General features: G+C 33.4%; 2 protein-coding genes across 10 annotated transcripts in view; both read left to right on the top strand.

The window, feature by feature from the left end:
- PIP5K59B (Phosphatidylinositol 4-phosphate 5-kinase 59B) overlaps window positions 1-15,667 on the top strand; it is a 32,760-nt gene extending 17,093 nt beyond the window's left edge. For 2 of the 7 annotated variants that reach the window (XM_087403071.1, XM_087403067.1), the window contains 5 exons: window positions 516-887; window positions 4,606-4,813; window positions 5,273-5,487; window positions 7,498-7,598; window positions 13,383-15,667. In XM_087403071.1, the coding sequence (XP_087259197.1) occupies window positions 516-887; window positions 4,606-4,813; window positions 5,273-5,487; window positions 7,498-7,598; window positions 13,383-13,538 (1,052 nt within the window). In that variant the 3' untranslated portion in view covers window positions 13,539-15,667. The other 5 variants (XM_087403070.1, XM_087403069.1, XM_087403072.1 and 2 more) reach the window with 4 other exon arrangements.
- A 6,817-nt stretch (window positions 15,668-22,484) lies between these two features.
- Tm1 (tropomyosin 1) overlaps window positions 22,485-25,921 on the top strand; it is a 41,290-nt gene continuing 37,853 nt past the window's right edge. For 2 of the 3 annotated variants that reach the window (XM_011060508.2, XM_011060511.2), the window contains exon 1: window positions 22,486-22,640. The gene's annotated coding sequence lies outside the window, so the exon portion shown is untranslated. Of the gene's footprint in view, window positions 22,641-25,921 lie in introns of all 3 variants that reach the window. The other variant, XM_011060510.2, reaches the window with a different exon arrangement.

The raw sequence follows: 25,921 nt of genomic DNA, 5'->3' as shown, positions 1-25,921 counted from the left end.
TGAATTGAAAATAATTTAATTAACTCCATATTACAACAATATTTGTTATAAATCATGTGTCATTTATCGCTTTAATTAGAATTGCAAGTAATTGTTTTGAACTGTGCAACGTAAATTCGACGTATTTGTGAATTGCGGAAATGTTATCAAAGAGATTTTATTTATAACATCATTATGTAATAATCAAAGTGAACTTCATATACATCACTTCATGACTGGTTATGAATTCCTTTTTAATTACAAATATATATATATATATATGATAAATCGCGATATGTATAAAATATTGCACTCGCGGACTAACTTATTACTCTCGTAAAACGAGAGAAGCCAGAGAAGAATCGACGTTGCACAGTTCTCCAATCATTCAACTTCTCTCATCCGGCTTCTCTGTTTCTCTCTTTTCTCCTGTCTTTCTCTCTGTCTTCCCATCCCGCGCCATCGCGACGCGGTACACGCGACTTCCCTCGTTGAACCCTTGGATGGCCTCGAACTACCTTGAACAACCACGGCAGCAGTTAGCCCGCCCGATCCTGCGATCAGCGCGACGAACGTGGCGGCCTCGGTGCCGATTGCCACCTCCACCCCGGTTAACCTTGCCGCCGGTCCGCTGAGTCCGCCCCCGTTGACCTTAGCCACCGGTCAAGGTCCGCATCACGAGCATCCGCCCGGGGCCGCCCCCACGGTCAAGGTCACGAGTTACCCGGCCGTACTGAAGGGTAGAAGCGCGGCCAGTCCGCCGAACCCAAACCTGGTGCCGTCCGGCAAGATCCCACCTCCGGTGCCACCGCGGGGCACGGGCGCCTCGAGGACCGCCAGGTCCTCCGAGGATCACCGGGCGGCCAGCACCGCCGCCTCGACGACGTCGTCGGTGACTTCCAGCCGAGGTGATGAAGCAGCCATAATCACGAGATATCGCTTGCATGACAGTTCGTGCGATCTGCACCGTTCGCTCCTATCTGACCATTCCTGTACTTCTACTTCTATCACCACCGCTAAAACCGTGGCCTCTACTATCACTGCTGCTACTTCTATTAAAACTACTTCCGCGACCTCGAATGCGTTGCATGCTCATACATCAACATCCAATACTTGCCGCGTTACTGATCGCGATCGTATCGGTGGAGAAGCCGGACGGATTCGACTGATGGACTCGATTCAGCATTGGCATACCCAAGAACTCGACGAGGACGAGGAAGAGTTCGTCAGCGTGGTGAAGATTGAGGACGCTTACTTCATTAAGACTAGCCTGCATCCTCTCAGACCAGATAGGGGAATTCGTCGATCCAGTCACTTGAAAGACTTCAATGAAACGGGTAACGATAATTATGAAGTCTCAAAGAAAGGTACAGAAAAAAGAGGCGATACCAAGACGGATCATCTAGCGAAATTTACATACTTTTTAAATCCAAGCTCTCGAGCTGATCTTATGAATTACAAGATGTCGCGAAAGGACAAGAAATATTCTGAGACATATTATGAGAGAGTAAAGAGAAAGCAAAAGAACCTTGAAGCGTCGATCACGACAGTTTCGCATCTTCGTAAGCCAGTGGAAGATGCGAGAACACATCATATACATACATCTTATATGGAGGCTGCTGAAGAATGGACTAATTATAACCAAAAGATCTTAAAATTCGCGTCAATTAAAAAAGATAGTATTTTGCTGCAAAAAATTCGAGAGAAATCTAAGAGAAGAAAACGAATTGCGCCGGAACCATCGATGAAGAAACGAACATCTAAAAGGGAAACTTTTAATGGAAATTTAGCTGAAATTGAGAAAACAGACGCAAAAAGAGAAAATGAAAAATTGTCTTTGAAAATGAGTTCTTTAGGAAATAAGAGTGGTTATCAGATTCAGGAGAAAAGCAATAAAAATGACACAGGTTTTACAAGCAAAAGGAAGGAATCGGCAATCAGATGTGATGAAACGAAACAGAATTGCCCTTCTGGCAGAGATAATAACTATCTTGATAAGAAAAAGAATATCTCTAAGAATATAAATGATGAGCAAATAAATAATACAGGTGGATTCAAAGGAATTTTTGCAAACAGTTATAAAGCTGAAAACATGGAAGATAGGATAGTTCATGAAGGGATTAGTAAATTCGATCGACAGGCTAATGAGAGATTTAAAAAATATAAAAACGAGTCTCCGAAATCCGACTGTAAAAGCTGCGATGGAAATTCCTATTTTCGTGAAGAAGAATCTTCATTCGATATTAAGAAAACCAATTCGAAAGATGTGAAGCAAGATAAATTGTTGAATACAATCAAGAGAGAAGAATTCATATTTTCCAGTTTCGAAAACGATATTCGAAGTAGGAATAGCGATGTTCTAAAATGTTCCGTTTTCGAAAAAGTGAAGAACTTTGAGAAGATTAAAATGGATGTGAGAGGTAAAACGAAGGATGCTCGGCGAGAAGTGCACTTGGATAATTTGAACTACGGAAATGAAATTGATGCTATTAAACGAAAATTTGCACTGCCGGTCAATGAAATTCGATTGAATCAAGAAGAAGAAAAAATTGTATTGAAAGGAAGATTAATTAACACCGATGTTAAACACAAGAGACAAACATTTAAGTCTCTTTCGAGTAGTCATTGCGACAATTTATCGTTTAATTCAGAGTTTGGAATGCTAAAACCGAATGTTTCCTTTTTACATACTTATCGAAAGACGCGATCGTTTACATAAAGACATAAATTTCTTGGTTGCTAATTTTAGCAAAGCGATTTATAAAGGTATTAATAACGATAAGTCTTGATGTCATCCAACTGATGATGATAATCAATTGCGTAAACGATAGTATACAAAATTTCTTTCCGAATTTATAATCTTATAAAAGAGATCCGCAGCTTCCAACTTTATGAAGAAACTACAGCTTTCATCTTTCTTCACTGAACACTTATCACGTAAAATGTTTTGATCTATTTTGTATCATTATTGCATGACAACACAAGCATATGTTCTGACAATTATTTTTTACATGTTGTCGTCTCATATCTCAGATTGTGATAACAGTATTTTATTTTTGGTAATCATCAGGATTAGCGAAGATGATGTGCTATATTTACCGTTAAATGTTCGACCATCGTTATTAATAGAAGAGAGTAATCTGTGTTGAATTAATCTTGTTGTATCTTTTTTCCACGTCTGCGACGTTTCAATGTCAGTCGATTTAAGACATCGACGAGGTATCATTTATATATAACAAAAAATCGTTGTCGAGTTCTCCCTGCTTATTGTGTAAAGTTATCGTTATGTGATTGATTGATGTCTCTATTAAGTATCGTTCAAGTTTTATTAGAAACATATGCATAGAAACTGCATGCATAGAATTTCATTGCCACCAACGAGTGAATAAACGCAACGTGTTTTACAGGAAATCAAATTTTACTTATACCGCGTTACTATTCTCAGAACAATATCTCTTTTGCTTTTGTTGCTAATTTACTTCGAGTAATCCGATATCCGCCCATTTAATTGCGTTTATTTACCTCCTAGTATTGTACTATTTAATCGACTTGTCCTGAAGTTTAATAAATTGTTTAGTAGTAATTTATCTCATGTAACATAAGAAGATGTTCATACGAATACATTGATAATGTAGTAACCGCAACGTATAAAATTAAATCTATTCTGCATATTTTAATTAAATAGTTTATGTTGTACTTTCATAAATATGTATAAGTGAATACTTTAATACTCGTCTTGCTTCTATCACTTTTGAATATAAATGCTTTATATTGACATTTTCAACATTTTTAAAAATGCAATATTCTTAAATAAATGATATTATCGCAACTCTTAAAATTTGATTCATCAAATTTTGCTAGCTTACCTTCTTAGAAATGTTGAAAATTTCGCTCTGCATAGTTTTCTCGCTGCGTATATATAATCGCGCTTGGAAACTTTATATAATTATCTTCCTCTTTGTATCCTCTTTATCTTCCTCTTTGTATTAAATATCAGAAGTTGTTTATCCTAAACTTTCTCAATTATATTCATATACAGACGGGCAGAAGAATTAATTCATTGTGGAATTAGAGAAAATATCATTACTATTTTAAAAATGCACATGTTAAAAATTTTGATTGATTAGAAATTGTAGTACAATTAAATTCACATATAGGATGGTTTATAATTTGGAGTATTTGCTGAATTAATCTTTATGAAATCTGCATATATAAAATTAACAAGTGGTAGATATCGACTTTATACCATCTTATATGTCGATGAATTTTTCTTATAATAATAATCAATATTGTCAACAAATTAACATATACAAATCAATATAATGTTATGAAAAATGTTCCTAATCTTTCAACTTTTTTTGCAAATACAAAAAAATATATTAATACTTTTCAAAAAAATCGTAGGATAAGAAATTTATTTATCCTAAAATATTAAAATCGCAATTCAAGGAATAAATCGTAATTTTCTGCCAGTCGTTTTTATAAGCATATATAGATGTGATTATTATTAGTGTAAATATTGTAAACGGATCTCTTATCTCAGCCATCCTTTGCTATTCCACTCTTACCTATTATTTTAACATTTGATTGTATTAATTAGGGCTAATTGTAGCGCGCTTTTTGTAGGTGGCACCCTTCCTTCCACCTGCTCCACTCCGCCCCCGCCCTTTGATGATGCAGTCCGCTCGAACGACCAAACCTTGGCTTCTGGTGGTCACCTTCAGCAAGGCAGCGCAACCCCTATTCTTACGAGCAATCTGTTCTCTACTCATTCCAAACAAAATAAGGTTGTTCATCACGTTACTCTCACCAAGACGTATCACGATACTGTAAGGTGAGTACACTCTTCTGCCAATTGTTATCATTGATAATTTTGAAGTACCTCAATTCTCAATCAGTAATAAAATCAATAGAATAATATTATTTATCATTTTGTTCATTTTATATTTACATGAATAAATTAAAGATAGCTAACAAATTTAGTACAAAATAACAATTTTAGTGATGCATGCAGCTAAGAATAAATTGACGATCAGATGCAATTAATAAGACATGTACACAGAGAGTCTTTACACTGCTTGAATTTTTTTTATATTATCTATATTTAGCCTGAAATATATTTTATGCTTGTCTTCGCACTTTGCACGCATCTAAACAACATTTTTTTCTTTGCTTTATCACGGCAACCTCAGGAAAAGGAGAATGTTAGTATTTGATTTTAATTTAATCACACATGATTACTCGATTCCCTCAGCTTATCGGCATTAAACATGACGAACGAATTTATCCTCAGCATATCGGACGTGCATTTGGAGAGCAGCGGTAGCGGTAGTGGCAGTGGCGGCAGGGAAACTAAGTCATCACTGAGTGTCGAGAGTGGCGGCAGCAGCAGCCGAGGTGGTGGCGGTCTCACATGGACCCCACCGGCCGGAAGTGCTGAGGGTTCGACGCCAACGTGGACCGAGGGCACGCCGTCCTTCACCGAGAGCTCCAGCAGCGGCGACATAGGTAAGTTGCTCTACGCGTTGAACATCTACTACGGCTCCTGAAGGATACTGCCATGAGGACTTCTCGGCTTCTTCTGCTGGTATCTCCCCTCTCTTCTATTTCCTTCGAACACTCCAACGAGGAATCGCTCGTGCGAGAATACATAGACATTATATTGATTCTCGCTGTTGTTTAATTATCGAGTGTTAACGTAGATCTTCTAAACTTTCTAAGTGATTTTTTTAGATAGTTGCCTTTTTGTGAGAAAGATATATATTAGGAAATCGATTTTCTAGAATTATATCACATTGATTCTATGAATCTGAAACTTTTTTATAAGCCTTTTTTTATTTCTGATTGATATCAATTGAATGATGTAACAGAGTCAACAACATTGACAATCATGTTGGCGAAAAATTTTTCTATCTCGTTAATACCATAGAGTTATTGGACACTTGAATAGTGTGTATTGAATGTTCGGCTCATGAAAGAATTTAATCTTTCTAAACACTAAACGTCTTTTTTGTTAATATATTACATACATATACATTATTCTTATCAATTTTCAAATTATGTTATTATATATATATATATATATATATATATATATATATATAATATATATATATATATATGTGTGTATGTATGTATATGCAATTATTAGATTGTTACACTTTAATATCAATTTGACAAAAAATCTTTTTCAATGAAAAAGCGAAGATTCTCTAGAATTTTCATTTATAACGAAATAAACATAAAAACACACATATGATTTAATATATAAATTAACATATCAGAAAATTTAAACATGAACATAAATTAGAAGTTTCAATTTGTTGTATATAATATTGTATATACGTATGTATGTGTGTATATATATATATATATATATATATTTGTTTTTTTATTATGATTTTTATTTATTGTTATAACATTTTTTTTAAATAAGGAAAGCAGATTTTTTGAAATTAAAATAATATGACATAATTGTCTCGAAATACACATACCTAAAATATATGAATGCGACAATTAAAAATAAATGTTTAACTTTAATGTTATTGTAATATTATTGTTGTGTAATATCGATTATGCTTCAAGATTGTTAGTCAAATGCGAAAATATTTTCATTCGATTATGATTCTATAACAGCTATAATCAATCAACATTGTTGTTCTGTCTAGTCCTGTGTAGCTAATTAAAATAAAGCTTTGTTAAAATGCCTGGTAACTATGAAAGAGACAATAAAGGAAAAAAAATACGAAAACGCGAAACTTCACTTCTTCGTCACTCTTCATTGAATCCTGTCTATACGTTGATTTTATTTTTCTATTTTTATTTGTATACGTTTTCTAATCTTTGAAAATTTCTTAGGACTAGTAGCAGATAAGTTTTGATCTTTGTATTTTTTTATCTTCTCTACTATTGGCCCACACAAACAATTAGTTCACACGCTTCTTCTCATGCATATACAACACAGTTTCTTAAATGCACATTTCACCTTAAAATTGCGAAACCTCGAAAAAAAAGGCACAAATTCTGAACCACTTTTCATTTAAAATTATTTATACAAATGCTATGCATATGTCTCGTGCATTAAAAAAAATTTCTAGTTGAAAATGGACGAATCAGAAATTTCTGGTTAAATTTATTAGAATTCTAGTTGAGACCGGAATTCTGATTGATACAATATTTCTGGTAAAATCTACTAGAATTCTTATTTTTCCAAAATAATTATATTAATCTCAACTAGAATTCTAATAAACATAACCAGAAAATTCTGATTTGTCCATTTTCCACCGGAATTATTATTTAATCCAATTAGATCATTTTTCTTACTGTGTAATATTTTGCACTGCGACAAATACATATTTAAAAATTTCTTAATTTCACGCAATTACGACCGCTTTTTTCCAAATATAGAGCTAATTTGGAGATTACACTATCGCTCGAGATACCTCTTGCCTTCCGTTAATGGTAATTTGTGAGGACCAATGATATTTTTTGCACGATGACGATTAACGATAATTTTAGGTTGCCCGACCACGCCAATCAAGGGTAATCAACGTCAGGATGACGGTGGAAGGATCGCAGCCACTGTGGAGGAGGCCCTAGCGAGTCTCACGACAGAGATGGTAAGTCCCAATTCATTTCGTTGACCGATCGGACACAAGATACAGCTGAGGCAATGGAGAATCATGTTGACATCGTATAAATTTATAAATTTATTTTATATTTAATATACTTCCATGAAATGACAACACAGGAGAAAAATTACAAAATTGAGTTTTTGAAGAGAAAAATTCATTTTGAGTATATCCTTTTCATATATTTTTTTTATTTCAATAATTCTATATTTCTATTAATATGGCTCCATATTACACGAGTAAAAATTTTTATTTACAAGGCAATTTTACTTAAATTATAATTTTATTACTATTGATCGACACATTTTTGTAGTCTCTTATCACATTATAATAATACTATCATGATTGTCTATTGCCACCGCTATATTTATGAACAGACGATTTATACGAGATGGTAAGTTTGCTATCGTCAGTGGCCGATTGATCGAATTATTTAAACGTGTTCTCCCCGAGTGACCGAGGCTTACCGTAATTATTAAAGATAGACTACGACGTGTCATAAAAACTTATCGAATGATAATTATATCGTCTTCAAGTCCTTTTAACGTCCCTTTAAGTATTGCAGGATTTTCCGACTAATCGCGATCCGCATGGAGCGTCCCAAGCTGAATTTTATTCCTAAAAATGAGATAAAAGCACGCGCTCGAAAACGATGCATTGTCGATTATTCTCGAGATGTATCACATCGAGATCACTCATACATGACAAACGTGTCGATGGTGCGTATTCTTTGTGGCGTATTTCATTACGCTACACCAGGCATTTTTATTAAAAAGTAAACAATCACTTTATCAGGACTGACGAAACGCAAAAATATGTGCGTAAAGTACATGTCAGCATGATTTACACTTCGCGATATTCTTTATCGCTTCTCGAAGAATCGTGTCGAACATTTCGCAGCTGAAACATTCAACAATTCTATATATACGTAACTGTTCTGAACAAAAAAAAAGAGTATTGCTTAGAGGTCGCAGAGGAAGCGAAGTATCTCGCATAATCGTCTACAACTCAATAACGAGAATAGTTTAAAAGAGTATCCATCGATTCTGAGAGAAAGAGAGAAAGAAAGGAAAGATAGCCACGAGCTACTCTCCTCACTTTTGAGAACAGGTCTGTGTCTCAGCTCTCATTAAATTCATTCTGACAGAAACGAACGGCCGCTTTGGAACGCTCCATGCGAGAGAGTCAGACTGTCTGAACGCTTTGTCTATTTTCCTGAATCAGGAGATACTGCAACGCGAGTGAATGCACGACTCTCGTCCTCCTTCGTCGTCTCGTGCGCAACGTGCTCTGTGGGTGATCTGCACCGCCGTAACGACAAATCTTCGAGAAAATGAGAGAGAGAGAAAGAGAGAGTGGGTGACTGTGCGAATGATAACGAAATACAATTTAACCCTTGATTGGTTGGAGTAGGTTGCTAACTATGTCCATGTAATTCAAGCTTTTAACAGTCGCGTTTAATTTTACTGTTGGTATCAGTGTTGGTAGTTGGATTTCTTTTCACGGAACATGTAACACTATGCTTTTTTAAAAGTCTGATCTGTCATTCTTCTCATGTTTCACTCTTTTTTGTCGTCATTGTTTCTACCGGATCCTCTTAATTCTTCTCGTTTTAACGCTTGTCGATTATTCATACTTACACTCTCTACTTAAGTCACTCTCTGTTAGGCAGAGAATGACTCAAAATAATTAATTTGGAATTAATATAAGAATATTTGTTTAATCCTAAAAGCCTGCATTTGATTGCAAGATTACTTAAGGGTTAAAAATAAAGAAAAATGATATGAATAGCTTCATCGAGGATCGAGGCGAATATGTGAACTGTTCTGAATCGAGATTATCGACCATTCCATTTTGATGGCGAGTTTATGTTTTATTCATTATATATACATAGAACGTTTCACTTGTACGAAACGTTTGTACTTAACGCGATTTTCATTAACATCTGTTCGGTAGAGACATTCGTCTCGATCCGCGACTTCTAGCATTAATTTGTTATCGACATGTATATCTGTACACATAAACATGTGAGCGTATCTCATTCGAATGTGATTCCCACTATGATAAGGGAACACCTTCGACATCCTTATATGGGCATCCTTGAATCTTCCTGAGTATAGGAGAGTCAATATCATTATGGTTACGTATTTAACAAGAACGTGATACTCGTCGGCCTACAGTACTCGATAAAGCTTTTGACATTGTTTCCAATCGATTCAGGGAGTGATTAAAATGCCATTTTTCAACGAAAATTTTTTTGATAGAGAAGTTTAATTTTTTTATTAAAATGGCCTGTTCGGAAAAATCGTCTCAAATTTCGGTTGATGAAACGCTTCTTAAGGATCTCGTGCACGAAAATCCACGAGTGATTATTAGAAAACTCATCGACACTCGGCACAAGTTCGTCTCCATCGTTTCAATAAAGTTACTCTTTGAGTAAAAATTGCGTCCTAAACTAACAGAAGATTTGAAATGAACTTTCCGAACAATCAAATATTTTTAAAGAGGACCGATAATGACGTTCTTAATTCTTTTGACGTCATATTGTCCTACTTAAATTAATACATATCACTTTTATTCTGTTCTTTTACAGTGAAATTTCTCAGTGAAATTTATAATTCATTTATCAGTGAAATTTTTAATTGGTCTATAAAATAGAATAGGTCAATTATAAACCATATAATTATCAAAAACATTTCATGCAAATTTGAGATATAAATACGTTTGTAATTTTAATTTTTTTGTATATTTTAATCTTTTGATTTAATTTCTATAAAAATTAACGTCAAAAGAATTAAATATTTTTATAATCCGTCAAAGCTGAAAGGCTTATTTTGAAACACAGGGAAATAACAAGGCAAAAGTACTACTAAAATATTCAGCTAAATAAAATATATAAACGTATTGAAAAAGAAGATGATCTTTTAAGATGATCGTAAAAACTGTGTTGTAGCGAATTTATGACGTACATTTTTGTAAGAAATGAAAATTTGTCAAAATGGCATTTTGTTTACTTCCGGACGTTTTCACGCACGTCTCCATTGTCCACGCATAATTCAAGCGTCTTTTTCCTAATCGAGTCGCCGTCGATAAATTAATATCATATTTTACTAACATGTAAAAGGCCGTGTGACTACGGGACAAGTGTCGTCGACATATAATTGACGCATGGCGAACGGGGAGCTTTGTAAATAAAGTATGCTTGCGCATAGTTCGGCTAGCAGAAGGCCCGCGCGATTTCTTTTTATTGCGAGATATATAGTTAGTGTTATGTATCTATATGTGTCTCACGTTCTGTCTGTCTCTGTATGTACCTATATACATACACATACGTATGCACACGCACAAAAAATTGTGTGTAACGTGTATACATATTATAAATACAACGTGCTTGTGTATACTCGCAAAGGTAACACGTATCGAGTTGTTTCCTCCCTTCTGATGAACCTCGGATCGCGATAAAAGACAAGAGACACATATTTTTTATATAAAATCTTCGCCACAGATATGACGAACTCTTGTAATGTATTCAGCGTATCTTAATGGTCGTAGCGATCGCAACATATCAGTGGATGATTTGAAGAAAAAAGAATTTAATATTTCATCGTTTCTTATTTTTTTTTCTTTAAAGCTAATATCTAATATTAAGTTTATTCCTTATACATAAAAGTTTTTTGAAATTGTTTATATAGATAATCTCTCTCTCTCTCTCTCTTTCTCTCTCTTTCTCTCTCTCTTTCTCTCTTTGTTCTTAAAAAATTTTTTTCCGGTGTACAGATAAAACTATACGTTTGTCTGACAAACATCGAGTTATATGGATACTGAAGAAGCTATATTAAATGTGATAACAAAAATATAAAAGTACGTTACAAGCGATATATTCTGATAGGATAAAAGATATTTTATTTAACAGAAAAAATATCCAATAGAGAAACGTAACAAATTTACAATAAATGAGATTAACTTACAATGCTAGATTCCCTTGAAACTTTTCCGTAACATATCCGACGTTCATCAGAATCAGAGTATACGAAAAGTTGTTGCCTCTTGCCAGTACTGTATTATATAATACGACGTGATGCGTGGTGTGAAGTTGATTTTGGCGAAGAAAAGAAGAAGGACTTATAGTGCCGTGTACGTACAATACTCCCGTAGAAACAGAGCATTCAGATATGTAATCGCGTTGCTATAATAGTACGTGAGATTTATCGCGAACGTTTTGAAACGCCAGAATGTTGTTCAATTATACGTATATATTACTTATTATAAAACGCTTCTGAACATGTCGGTGTAACATTTATGATTGGCGGTAAAATCTCACCGCATCTCGGTAACGGATCTTTAAAGTATCTCGAGACATCTTTAACATGCTGTTTATTTTAAACATTGATACATTCCGTCGCGTATTTCCACGATGTACTATCAACTGAAAAAGCATTTAAAATTTTATTCCAAGAGACCTCGACGCATTCCGAATGCATTCCGAGATTTCATTTGTCTTTTATCAGAACGCGTACAACGACGAATGAGAGTATTAGTGTTGCAAATGATATTTTTATGGTCTAGATTGACTGCACTTTATCGAGCGAAATCGACAGAAATCCACGACAGTTATTCAAGTTTTACCGTGGATGCAGATTTTACTGCCGAGATAGCTTCATGACACAGTAGCTTTGTTAACTCAATACCTCCTCGCGGGTATTGCTATTATCGTAATTGTTAGGATCCCGATCCTGCGTGAACATACCACTAACAGCGTTAGCAATTTCAAAAGTGTGATATTTTTTTAACATATCCTTGGGAATTAAATATTGGAATCCGGATTGACGTTGGTGCAAAGTAAATTTTTATTAGATCGCGCGGAAAATTTAGGGAGGATGAGAATCAATCGTAAAAGTATGTGTGCGCGAGAAAGATTGCTGTGTTGCTTATACAAAATACTGAGATTGTCCTGACATAATATGTATGTCCGTTTTTTTTTCTTGTGAAAAGTAAGAGAGAAAATTTTTTGTCGCTTAAAAATATTTCTTTTTAATGCGATTTTCAGCGATTATATCGTGCTCAAGTATATACGTGTGTGCACGTTCCTTCTCGATTAATATAAATCTTTTCCGTTTTCAAAGCGTCATGTGTTGGGCGTAGATGTTCCTCTGTGTGTTTTGTGTGTGCTTATACAAAGCTGATGTTAATGCCATTCGTGAAATAACATTTGTAATTTTCGACTCTTATTTAAAACAGATCAATGTGCTTTGCCAAGTTACAGGTTTAGCAGTCTCTCTCTTTTTATTACATAATTATTCAAAACTATCAAGTCTACCATACCATTTAGGCATTATATTATCTTTTTATGTCCTTTTCGATTCAATTATGTTACATTCGTAAATTATAAGTCATTCCTCATAATTTACGACACCAGTAAAAATGTTTGAGAGTTAAATGTTCAATTTTTATTTTCATAGCAGAAGTAGCAATATATTTAACCATTATTGGCGACTTTATGCCTTTATTGAGTAAATATAATCACAAAAATAGTAAAGTGTGTCTCAAACTGTAAAATTTTTGTATATATAAATCTTATAATTCTAAAAATAGTGTTAACAGAAATCATTCTTAATGATGATCGGATATATCTACATGTTCTCAATTAGAATTTAATTACATTTTATTTTAACAAAACTTTTGAAACTTATTTGAGAATTCAAGAAAAATTATACACAAATTATGGACAAACGAAAGTGATACAGCGTATCTTTCTGTGTTCGTATCATTCAGAGACGAAACAGCCAAGGCGGGCAGCATCAATTGGAGCAAAGCACATCCTTTTCGTTGTATCGTCAAATCAGGACGAGCTTGAAGCGCGGTAGCTTGAACCACGTTGTGATCATGAGGAATATGCAAAGGGCATTAAACATTCGTCGAGCATCATGACGCACGCAGAGTTCATCAGAATTAATTTAAATTGTTTCTTTGCAACTTTCTCTATCTGAGATTTTGCGAAACTAATAACTTCATTGTATTAAATATGATATGTACATAAAATGCATCGATAGGTTTTTTGAATCTACAGATCTGAAGTATGTCACATCACATGACGTTGATAAATGAATTATTGATAATTTTGTCATAAAGTTGATTAGATACAAATTATGCTAAATGCAGAACGCATCGATTGAACATTAATTAGATATTTTAGTGATTTAATATTAATTTAATATAATCTAATCTTTAATATAATCTATCTTTAATGTAACGTGATATGAAAACGAAATATTATATGACGAATTTACAATTTTGTTTTAAACATTCTTTTTTATAAATAAACATAACAGTAATACAATTAAAAATGCATTTCTAATTTCAACAAAGTACAGTAATTTAGAAAGTAAATTAAAAATTAGTTTAATTACTCTGTAAAACTTTAGAGTAAATCTCACTCTTAAAGATTGAGAAAACTAAGTCTCACTCTTTTTCAAGACTGGCTTAATTTTTATTAAGATTTATTAATTTTTATTTAGAGTGAGATTCCACTCCAAAGAATTTAGAGAAAATATTTATAAATATATTTGTACAAAATTTTATGTTTATTTAATATTACCATACTTTATAAATTTAATAATATTAATATTATTATTTACAAAATAATGAATGACATATTCAGCTTTAGAAAAAGTTATGGCTAACAATAAACGCATGTAATTCGCATAATCCTGTATAATACATAATAATGCGCATTGCATTTATATCTATTCTATCGGTGAAGGAACGATAATCTCGCTGAGAATTAAAATTAAATAGAAATTTATGCAGATATGCATAGCGTTTTTAACTGTACAAATGTGCCAAGATTTTGACAAAAGGCAAATAATTTTATGTAGACACGTGTCTGTTCGTGATTTATTAATCCACGCGTCTCTTCCATTTTTTGCATTTCTTCACTATTATATCGTTTCAATGTAAGATTCTTTTTAATACTGTCTGAATTTTGTCCGCTAATGTAAATCAGCAATCCATATATTACATTTAATTAACATATTAAAATTTAACCATGCAAGTACTTTCCTAAAATTACTAATATAACTCTAAAAGCATGCTTGTGTTTACTTTGTGGTTTACTTATGGTATTTAATGATTTTATTGATGACATTTTTTAAAATTAATTTAATTTAATATATGTTTCTACATACTGTTCGTATACATAAATATAGATTCAATCATTTACGAAGTAGTCAATTGGTTTTCAAAATTTGCGCCTTGTAAAACGAAAATAATGTATTATTTTGTAATATTGTATAATAATTTATTATGTGTATATTTCCAGTGTCTGTGAAATGTCAAGGAAATTATATTTTCTACCATTTTTTTTTAATATTTGGATATCAATTCGCATTGTGACTAAAATGATTTGTTAGGTACTCAGATAAAGTTGTGTACACAGCATGTATTATATTTGGAGAATTTGGGATGGAAGTTGGGTGAGAAATTACGTGCGTACGGCAATCGATAGCGATGGACTAGCTGTATCGATTTTAAAACTTAAACACTTCATGCATTAGATTTAAACGAGATATTCGATGCTTTTTCCTCTTAATTGTTAAATAATCTTTGACGTCAATGTTATTAGAAGGAATATATATTGTCGATCGAATTCATGACGCCTAGTCCATTCCTATCTGCCTGAAACTACATAATAATTAGTTAATTTCAGTAACAGAGCGATCATTCAATTATGTTGTCACGAATGAATTGTCACTTAATCAAGATGTTCGGCAATATATAATATACGTATTATTGATATTATTTAAATAAAATAATTATTATTATTCTTATGATTGCTGCTGTTATCGTCGTCGAAAAATTTACAATATTGACCCTTCGTATATCATTGTATTCTTTACAGATATATTTCCTTTGCTAAGAAATCGCATGACATTGAATCAGTGAAAAAATATTACATTATCACAAGGTATGACTCTCTCTCTCTCTGCTAAAAACGCAGAAGCCTAAACTGTTGAAACGTTTTATCGTTATAAAATATTAAATCGATCATCTTAAAAGAATTAATGTTTGTAATATTTTTATGATCCTCCCTCGGTCCACACTTTATTTTTGTTTTATTTTATCGAGAGTTTCTTATCCTGGTTTCTTTATTTGCTCCCTTTCAGACTCACCTGTAGACAAGCGAACACGGAGATAATTGTAAAAAAAAAAAGCGAAAAAAGAGCGAGACAGAACTGATTACGGAACATGACTGGCCTGACGGGCAGTTGGTGCATTTAGAAATCTCTGGAAATAATGTGAAAGAGGCATTAGGATTATTAATGTAAGTCCAAATGTAGCAATAAGCAAATGTACTCGGATTTGTACGAGGAGTTGCCGATGCATCCCTTTACACCGAGAGAAAAATTAGTGCAATTATAGATTCTATTAGAATTTTTATAAGACAATTAGAAAATACAAGTACAAAATTAATGAAAAAGGAAATATATTTTTAAATTTAGGCAACCATAAATTATTATAGGTTATCAATTTTAGAAGAGAGATTTTCCTCTCGGTGTTTTCTGTTATTTTTGTTGTTCATAAAACCCCGAGAAGATCTTTATTTATTTGAAATTGATTTTATATAATCATTTAGTTGAGTTATCGTGGATTATAAATGTTTAATAATTTTGATTGAAATTTTGGATTTTTCAAAAATAATCCAAAAAATATTTTGGAAATGTGTCATATATAATTTCATAATAATATATAAAAATTAAGGCAATTTATTTATAAATAATTCTCTTGGATTTTTCTGAAACTGATCGACTGGAAAAAATTGAAAACACGTTTTTCGAGTCGATTGCCTCGATCTGCTTTCGGCAACGAGTATGCTACTTTTAAGTTATTTATTTGTGCTACCGTTCGCTGCCTTACACATCTATTTAAGGAATTCTTACGTGGTTATTGAGTACACGCAACGAACATCATTTCCGGAAGTCTATTTATGAAGACTGCTTTCACATTTCTATCGTCCTTAGAATAGATCCTTCTATCTAAAAATCTTTCTTTTAAATCTTTTACACTTTCGTGTATATATAATTGCGTGCATGAACTGTCGTGAACAGCGGTGTTTTACTTATGCAGATCATTTCATCAAGGTGCGCATTTTATGCTTACAATGGTTTGTCATTCGATAGTATGCGCATTTAGATACATTGAGACGTGTCTAACATGTAGATGCGTTTTCCGCCGGAAGCTATATTCGCGAAACGTGGATGAACAGAGATCGTGAGTGTTGAGATAAGCATAAATTGCACTAGAAGATATTAGCGAACTAGCAATTTACCTCAATAGAGCTTGGCATTGATATTCTAATGCGAAACTTGCCTCAATTTCCACGAGTTAATTGTCATAACAGGCACAAGTTTGCATTTCTCTGCCAATAAAACTATCGAATTCGCCGCGTTTATCATTCCATATGTATAAATATGCTTTATGGAGAGACATATTCTTGCATAAATCTGAGTGATCTTATTTAAATTATAGATAATAGATAGAAAAATATATAAACGTAATTAATAAACGTAATTTAATAAAGTGTAGCTAATCTAGAATTATAATAACATGTTTTTCTTTTATATACATATGTATATATTTATATTTACATATGTGTATGTATGTATGTACGACAAAAGGATTAATTCGGAAAGCATTCCTTTTCGCACTTACGATCTCGCACGTTCCGATAATCGTTCAGGTTTCGCTTTTTGCATTATCGTAAACGAATTATACGGTTCTTTCGTGTTTCTTGTGAATGCAGTATTAAAATTAGATTCTTTTCGAGGAACAAGAAGCGACCGTGCGAATATAACATAATTCACGACAGCGGTAGCAATAAAACTCCAAAAATAATTTGGAGATATATAGGTCGAATAAATTCGAATTATGTAAAAAAGAAATTAATATCGCTAAGGAACAAGCATAATAATGCAATAATCGAGAAGAATAAATGAGTTATTGACTTCTCAATAATATCATGCTGATTTTTTTATTACTTTTCTTCGCTTTTAATTTACTATTATATTAATTCTATTTTAAATAGTCTAATACAATGAATTTGAGATTAAGAAACCATAAAATTGCAAACAAACTAATCCCACATGATGAAGAATATATCATTAAATTATAAATTATATTATTAAATTATAAATAATATAATATATTTATTAGAATTATACATAAATTATATCATAAAACTTTTTTCATAAATCCAGTAAAATTGGAAAACTGTTTAAACAACTCAATACTGTTGTTTTTATAACTTAATTGTTCAATTAGCATGACATGCGAGTACACTGAGAGAAAGAATTTTGTTAATTTAACAAGCCACCAGTATCTTTAACCGATGATCGGTAAATATGTGACAACAAATTTTGTTGTTGTGATTACTGTTAGTCTGCTATACCAACCAATATTATTAGTAACAGAAACAAACTATATAGAATCTAATCTATCTTTTGGATAAACTTTAGGCTCGTTTATATAGAATTCGTAGATGATCGTGGAGTCTTAAATCGTAGAAAACCGATCAAGCACAATCTAATATTAGGTCATTTAAAAAGTATCCGCGGTTTTTTGTTCAATTTTTAAATGAAAAAACCGCGGATACTTTTTAAATGACCCAATATAAGGAGAAACTTATACTTGACTAGAATTGATCAATTTCTTACGATTTGAGACTTTGCAACCGTCTACGACTTTTATATATATATATATATATAAGCCTCTTATTTGCTAGCTTGATTATTTGTTACACAGACGAATTAATTTGCGATCGTAACAAATCGATCGTGTTTTTAACAAATATTACATTTGCTTTTCCTTGAGTTGTTCCTATAACAAAATCATTTTTCCTAGTGTATATAATACATAGAAGTCAATAACTGTACGCATTATATAGCAAATTTAATAATATAATAAAATATTAATAAAAAATTATATAATAGGGATATCAAAAGAATCTCATTATAATTTTATGTATCCTCAACGTACGATTCAGTAATGGTTGTAATCTGCGATATGGGTGATATTATTGTGAGAACTCGGCGCTCTTGAAATGTCAAGTGTCGCTCTCGATGTTCGTTCTATACATATTCACAGAAAGATATTATTTGCAGCTGTGAAAAAAATATATTTATATATGTATACATATAAATGGTGCACTTATCCAGACATAGATATATTAGACAAGATATTCGGCAACGAGCGTATTTTGTGAATAAAACAGTATTTCTTATTGAAAAAAAATGTAATAATCTTACTCGACAAAAGCGTCGACATAATCTTTTTAATTTAAGCAAGTAAAACGAAAGATCTGCGACCATCTCAATAAAGTGATATTCACTTCATCACAAATATGCTTATTATCGAACTTCCTCTATATGCCATGCGATGGTATTTTGCATTTTCTTTCTTTTTTTTTTTCTTTTGCGACATCGCGACGTCTCGATACCTCATTAGGCGGATACATTAAGTCCAGCCAACTGATGTACGATAATAGAGAATAAATTATTGTTGCGTCCTATTTATTTATAACGAAATTTATTTTATATATTCTCTGTTCGATTACCCGGAAAAAAATCCCGAATCTGTCCCATTATTATAAAACTCAAATGTAATACAGCATTAATTATTTGTAACGTTACGCTATTTATTTGTATTATATCCATCAACAGGTGTATCTTCAGTCACACATACATATAATTCTTGAAAGATTGCAATAAAAATGTCGCTGTCCGGAAATGAAGGTGAGTATGTGAAGTGACACGCGTGAAAACAAAACACATGAGCACAAAAATGTATGTCGTGCATTTTATCACATTCTAACGCACTGGCACAATTTGATTTTTGAACTGACTCTGTCTATTCAGGAAGATAATAGCGCAATTAATACGTCATTAAATTCCGTGTAAAGCCGACGAGATTTCGAGTCATTGCAGATCATTATCGCTATTATGTCAATTAGAATTATCCTATATAATAACGTTGAAGAAAAAGCTGTCGGCGAAATTGACAAAACACAACGGAGCCGGGGCTAACGAGACGATGACTCAACTTATCATATAAAGACTTGCGTCGATGAGGAATTAGGACGGAGTCTCTATCTCTGCGCGGCTCGCTGCAACGTATTCTGCATATGGTAAGTTTTATTTTGCAATATATATACGTATACGTTAATCTGTAAACGAATCTCTACGATGAGACTGCTGATTTGCTATTGAGAGATCAATCGTTCGAAGTATATTAACAATATGTTGAATAGCTTATCTTCGATCAAGATATTTCGAATATTACGCGTTATTATGCAGCGCTCAATCTCGCATTAAACTTATTTCCTTAAATTCTTAAAAACCCACTTCTCGAGTTTCACATATATTAAGCGATACATCTGATGGGAAATGAACAGTTATATGCAGGAATAATTCTTTCATTAGAATCAGTAATTATCAGAATCCTAATAGGTAAGTAGTTTTTCTATGCCAAGCGATGATCGCGTTTTTCTAATTTGTAACGGACGGTAATCGCGTACTTTCTCAAGCTATTCGTGCTAGTTTCACCCGCAAATTGTATCGCGATATACAATGAACGATAAGCTTCAAAAACGATCTCAAATATGAAAAATGATATGAAAATAAATTGATATTTGTTTTGACAAAGGAATAAGGAATACATGGAAATAACTTTGCTGAAGTATCTAAAAATTGAGGTGCAGATCTGAAAATAATTTTTTGGAATATCAAAATTTGTGTGGGACGTACAAATTGGATGCAAAAATGTCTATTTTTTTAGGGTATCACGCTTAGCATTCTAGACAATTATTTTGCAAATTCAACAAAATTATTTGCAGATCTATATTTAATTTTTACTTCATCAAGATAATTCTTTCCATATCGAGAGAACAGCATGTCCAAAATCGGGACGTCATTTAGGCATCTTTTAGACATTATCTTGACAGTCATCTTAAAATCGTCCTTAAGATGTCTTATGTCTTGATTTTGGGCATGCGTGCTGTCTGAAAGGTATGATAAATTCACGATCCTTTTTCACACATCGCATGTAATTTAAAATGAAGAATTTATGAAATTACGATCGCTCAAGTAAATAGGAAAATCCAGAAAAGAGAAGAGATCACGTGGTGTATCTATTTTCAAGTGAAAGACGCTGATAGCTATGAAAGTTTAAATATAGTTTATATATTAAATATATGCCGGTGCGTTTAGGTCGCCTCATCGAGCGCGACAGGCAGACGCTTGTATGCGTTTTATTTATCGACCTCTTCGGACGATCAGTGCTTAAAAAGCGTATACTCGAGCAAGTGCTCGGAGAGACCCAGCCGTATATGAGTCAAGGCTGCTGAGGGACCCTTACCTACTTTTTCCTTATATGGTACTGAAACGGACCGATGACTGTAACTGATCAGATATAACGGCCAGATATTACGCAAAGCGTGCGTGACGATTTTGTCGACGATTATTCGTGCAAATTATACGCGGATATTTGATTTATTGACACGAGTTCTCTGTTGCACTATCGCGGAAAACAACATTCGTCCTGATAAAGCTAGCTATACGACTTGATAACGTCACTCAACTTCGAGAAGCACTCGAACCGACCCTAGGTAGATGGAATTATTGACGAGATTATTTCGCGGAGAAGAAGAAAAACTCAGAACGTCATCCGGTGTCATAACGGATCGACCGTGACACGAGTTAACTCAAGGAGATCGAGTTAGGTGGCTATACGTTGACCCCGATGCCAAAATTACTAATGCGGCCGATTCCAAACGCTTTCTTATTGAAAATGAAGGTATTGTTTTCTGATGGTCTACGTCAACCGTCTCCCCTCGCTATTGTACTCTCACTCCGTTTATAGACAAATTTCGAAACGATCGTCTTAAATGTCATTCGCATGACCGCTATAATCTTCCTGAGTAATTTATGAGACAATTGATATTTAACGACTGAAACAAATCTTGATAAATCAAGATAATAAATAGTAGAGATATGTTAATAAAGATATGCTAATAAAGTGTAATAATAAAAAAGTAGAAAAATCTGTTCATTTATCCCACATTTATCCTGCCATTTTTTTCCTCCAATAAAAAATCAATTTCTATGTAAATGCGAATATAAATGAGGAATGTAATTTTACAATACAGATTCATCTTCCATCTCAGAAAGAAACTTAAGCGATTATTCATGTGTACAAATTGAAAATTAAAAGCTCGGTAAGTAATAATATTTTATAACTCTCATTAAAAATGATTTCGAATTCAGAGCCATCTGAAAAATACGATACTTTGCGATTCGCTAAAAGGGATAAGATAAAATGGAATAGCTGTGACTCAAATTTGATAATTTAATAATGCTGAGACAGCACGCGTATTAAAATCGAAAGATCGGTCTTGAAGTTGATATAATATGATTTTGTCTTGATTTTGGATACGCGTGTTGTTAGGCATATTTTTCTTTAATTTAAACCAGTCATCTCGACTGGACCAAAATTATTTTCCAATGGGTCTACGAGAATCATCGAAGAATGTCTTCATCGCAAATGCGCATCATTTCAGGGATCGCGATGTGACTTTGACTTTGCTCAAGTTTCGCGGACGATTGAAGCTGGCAGTCGATTGAAGTCCAACTTTCAGCTTTTTTTTTCTCCACTCTGTGCTGTTTTCTGCGACGATACGAAGTGTTCCCCCATCTCTGGCCGTCGTCGAAATAGAGTATTCGGCACACACTCGCGTTCGCGCGTCTGCGATCTAAAGATAATCCACGGGCGGCGGCCGATGTACGTTTTCAGAGATCCGTACGTAGAAGATCCGGGGGGTACCACGGTGATGTGGTAGGGAGCAACCTACGTCCTCGACGATCTCGAGAAGCATCGCGAGAAGGTGGGAGCCACGACGAAGCGAGCCCCGAGCGCCTCTCCGTCGCCCAGTCGTGACTTAGCCCGCAGATCGGACGCATCCCGGACGAACCGGATACAAACGTGAGTACTTACGCGTGGAGTACCATGTGGTACCCTATGCGTATCAAGGCCGAAGAGAGCCGCGAAAGAAGCCATCTTCTGGAGCGTGTCACTGACATCCGCGGGGATATCGCGGGTCGTCCTACATTCTCTTTCGGAAAGAAAAGAAGTATATCTCCTAGACGGAAAAAGAAAGAAGTGTGGTATTTGCGTGGTAAATAGTAGTGCTAAGTGACATTAAATGACAGTAAATAGTCACAAGGATCCTCATGTTTGCCGCGGCAAATTGCTTGATTTTCATGTAAATGTCATTTGCACGTTTATACACATGCACGCAATCTCTCACACATCCAAGCTTCAGCGAATTCCGACGAACTTGAATAAATACGCTCGAATAAATATGAAGGACGAGTCGTGCGAGTCCTCGCGAGGGGGAGATATGGCTCGACTTTGTACAGAGAGAGAATATTATTAATTCATCACGGAAAGAATTTCTTCACGTACAGCGAAATTGGTTGCCTGTGAAAAACGGATGTGAAATCACAATAATCAGATCTTGATTTTAGTGCGCATAGAAAAAAATGATCTCAATTCGGTGACTGTCAATTCAATGTGCGACTGTTCATTTTTAATACGTTTTCGAGAAGGAGTTTTTTTATAATTATTTGGATATACCAGTTAGTGGATGATTATTCAATTATTGGACGAAATGATAAAAATTAAAAATTTTAAGCTTTTAATTATTGTATGATTCTAAATAAATTCGTTTTATTAAATTTGTATAAATAATTTATTTAGAATTAAACATATCATTAAAAGTTTATTATTAAAAATTTTTAATACTTTATCCAATAATAATTGAATCTGCTACTTGGCTACATTTATCTTATCAAATTATTTAATGTTAAATTGATGTTACTGTAAAAATCAATTTCAAACGATCATCGAACGCAGTTTCTAAAATTATTCAAGACAGAAATAGTAAGCAAAATAAGTAATAGTATGAAATTGCAAATTTAATTTTCTTTACAAAGATAAAAAAATATGAAAATTGCAAATAATTTTTAGTAACGACACTTAATACATTAAAGATTTGTAACGTTTTTTACGACTTCGTTGTTTGAAGAATGATATCGCCGTTTTGTGATCTATATGTCGATATAGATATCGCTTGGAATAAACGATTACGTTCAGGAAGATGACTTAATCATCAAATGAACAATGAATGACGTATGTGTCTATGCACAAAAAGTGAAGTAGCTCAATTGTTACATCGACGTCGAGTAGAATTATCTTTGTTCTTATTTTAAAGTTGAGCGAAATTGCTATCGTACAATCGACAAATTTAAAGATATGAAAAATATAAATTACAAGAATTAAAAAAAAATATTAAGAAATAATCTACTTGTATAAGTTTTGTAATTTTCTCTTTATTTCATGAAACAAAATTATTCAAATATTGAAAGTAAAAAAATCGCTACAAAAAGAACGATTATTAAATTTCCGAGAATGTTTCAATTATTATAATTTATTATATTTAATAAAAATAGCGTTATAATCTGACAGCTTTAATATTCATTGAAAAAATGGAATTTCGTAGAACCACGATAACGGATCATCGTGAGCTATGACGGCTGCTACCTTCCGGAATGCAGTGACTCACAAGAATTTTTTTTCACAAGTAATCACTGTGACTACACAGTGCACAGACTTTTGATCTTTTCGTAATATGGAGACAAATTTCTTCGGCGCGTTCCATCAAGAGTGCTGAGCTAAGCACGTTTTACTCGGAAAATAAGCTAACGTTACCATCGATTTACGTGCAAATAAGCAAAAAAGAAACAACGCTGTGTCACTTCGAAATTACATATAGAATTATATGTATATATTAATATTTATTAATTATATTTAACAGAGAACAGCTCGAGAAATATTTGAAATCTTTAGAAATAAGCATATAAAAAATAATTTTTTCTTTAACGTAACGAAGAATTATCTCAAATATTTAATATTAGTTGTAGTTAAATTTAAGAAAACATCTTTTTATTAAAAAAGTACCTTTTTATTTTTTTTTTGCAAAAGAATACTTGTATATAAGCAACTTTACTTTAACATTATTTAACGATATTGCATTTTTCATCTTTTACTTCATCTTGTCCTATTTTACAATCATCGAAACAAACGTTTTCAGTACGAGACAGATATCCAATGGTGTGCCATCGATTTTTTTCTCCCGAGCGCGTAATAGGACACCACCAAGTTAAGTCACTCGGTCGGTACGTTTGGGAATCAGCGCGACGTCCGCTATGCGTAACCCGAAATGGCCTGGCCAGGCAGCAACGAATCTTGCCACCCTCTCCTCCTCTTGACGCGTAAAAATAAACCCGTTGGTTACGATACGCGCGTTTTTGGATTCGTGGAACGCGCGTCCCGTCAAATGGAATTTCGTGCAATAGCCCACCTCGAGAAATTCCGCTTTACAACGAATTTTTATCATCGCAATCCATGATCTTCCTTGCCATCCATGATCGCGGAATCTTCACGTCTAAAATATTCTACTTGAAGAAGAAATAAAGGAACTGGAATTAACGAGCGCGCAAATGGAACCGATCATTTCGCGAGAATTTTGTTTTCCCGTGAATTACGTGTAAATGTTTATAATATGATTGCACGTGCATTTAACTCCGCGTTCAACTTCGCAGAATCTTCCGACTAATGTTTTTGTTTCTACGAACATCATACAAACTTCATTTCCCTTTCGTTCTCTGCTTACCAGGCATCTCTGATTACCAGCGAGCTCGGAATCTCGCGCGGTAGAAACAGAGATGCGGTTTTACCGTACATGCAATTGCAGTGGCGCAGGCACGAGATTCTTTAAGATTATTCTTTAAACGAATATTTAATAACGACAAATTTCGTTCCATTTCAAATTTGCATCGTTCTCAGTAATTTATATATCTTTATTCTTGGCAGAGAACGCAAAAGTTACTAACACATCATGAAAGAGGATGCATTTTAAGAAAAATATATCTGACATGAAACATTATTCCTGTTAATGAAAGAAAAAAAAGAACAAGTGAAAAAAAATAGAAGTCGAATATATTTGTATATAAAGTAATATAGTATGATACAAGAATAATAATAATAATAGTAACGATTTCCACGAGAAGAGATAAAACTATCACAGTGCATCTTCAGTAGTTAGTATTATCGATATCAGTTGACTGACTCTTCAAGCAACAATCAACAAGTACGTAAAGTTTTCAACATATATCGCGACATCGATAAAACCAAATCGCTTA

This window comes from Acromyrmex echinatior, chromosome 2 (genome assembly GCF_024713525.1).
Source record: "Acromyrmex echinatior isolate Ae372 chromosome 2, ASM2471352v2, whole genome shotgun sequence".
Taxonomy (NCBI): Eukaryota; Metazoa; Arthropoda; class Insecta; order Hymenoptera; family Formicidae; genus Acromyrmex; species Acromyrmex echinatior.
This window is presented reverse-complemented; position numbering and strand designations above follow the sequence as displayed.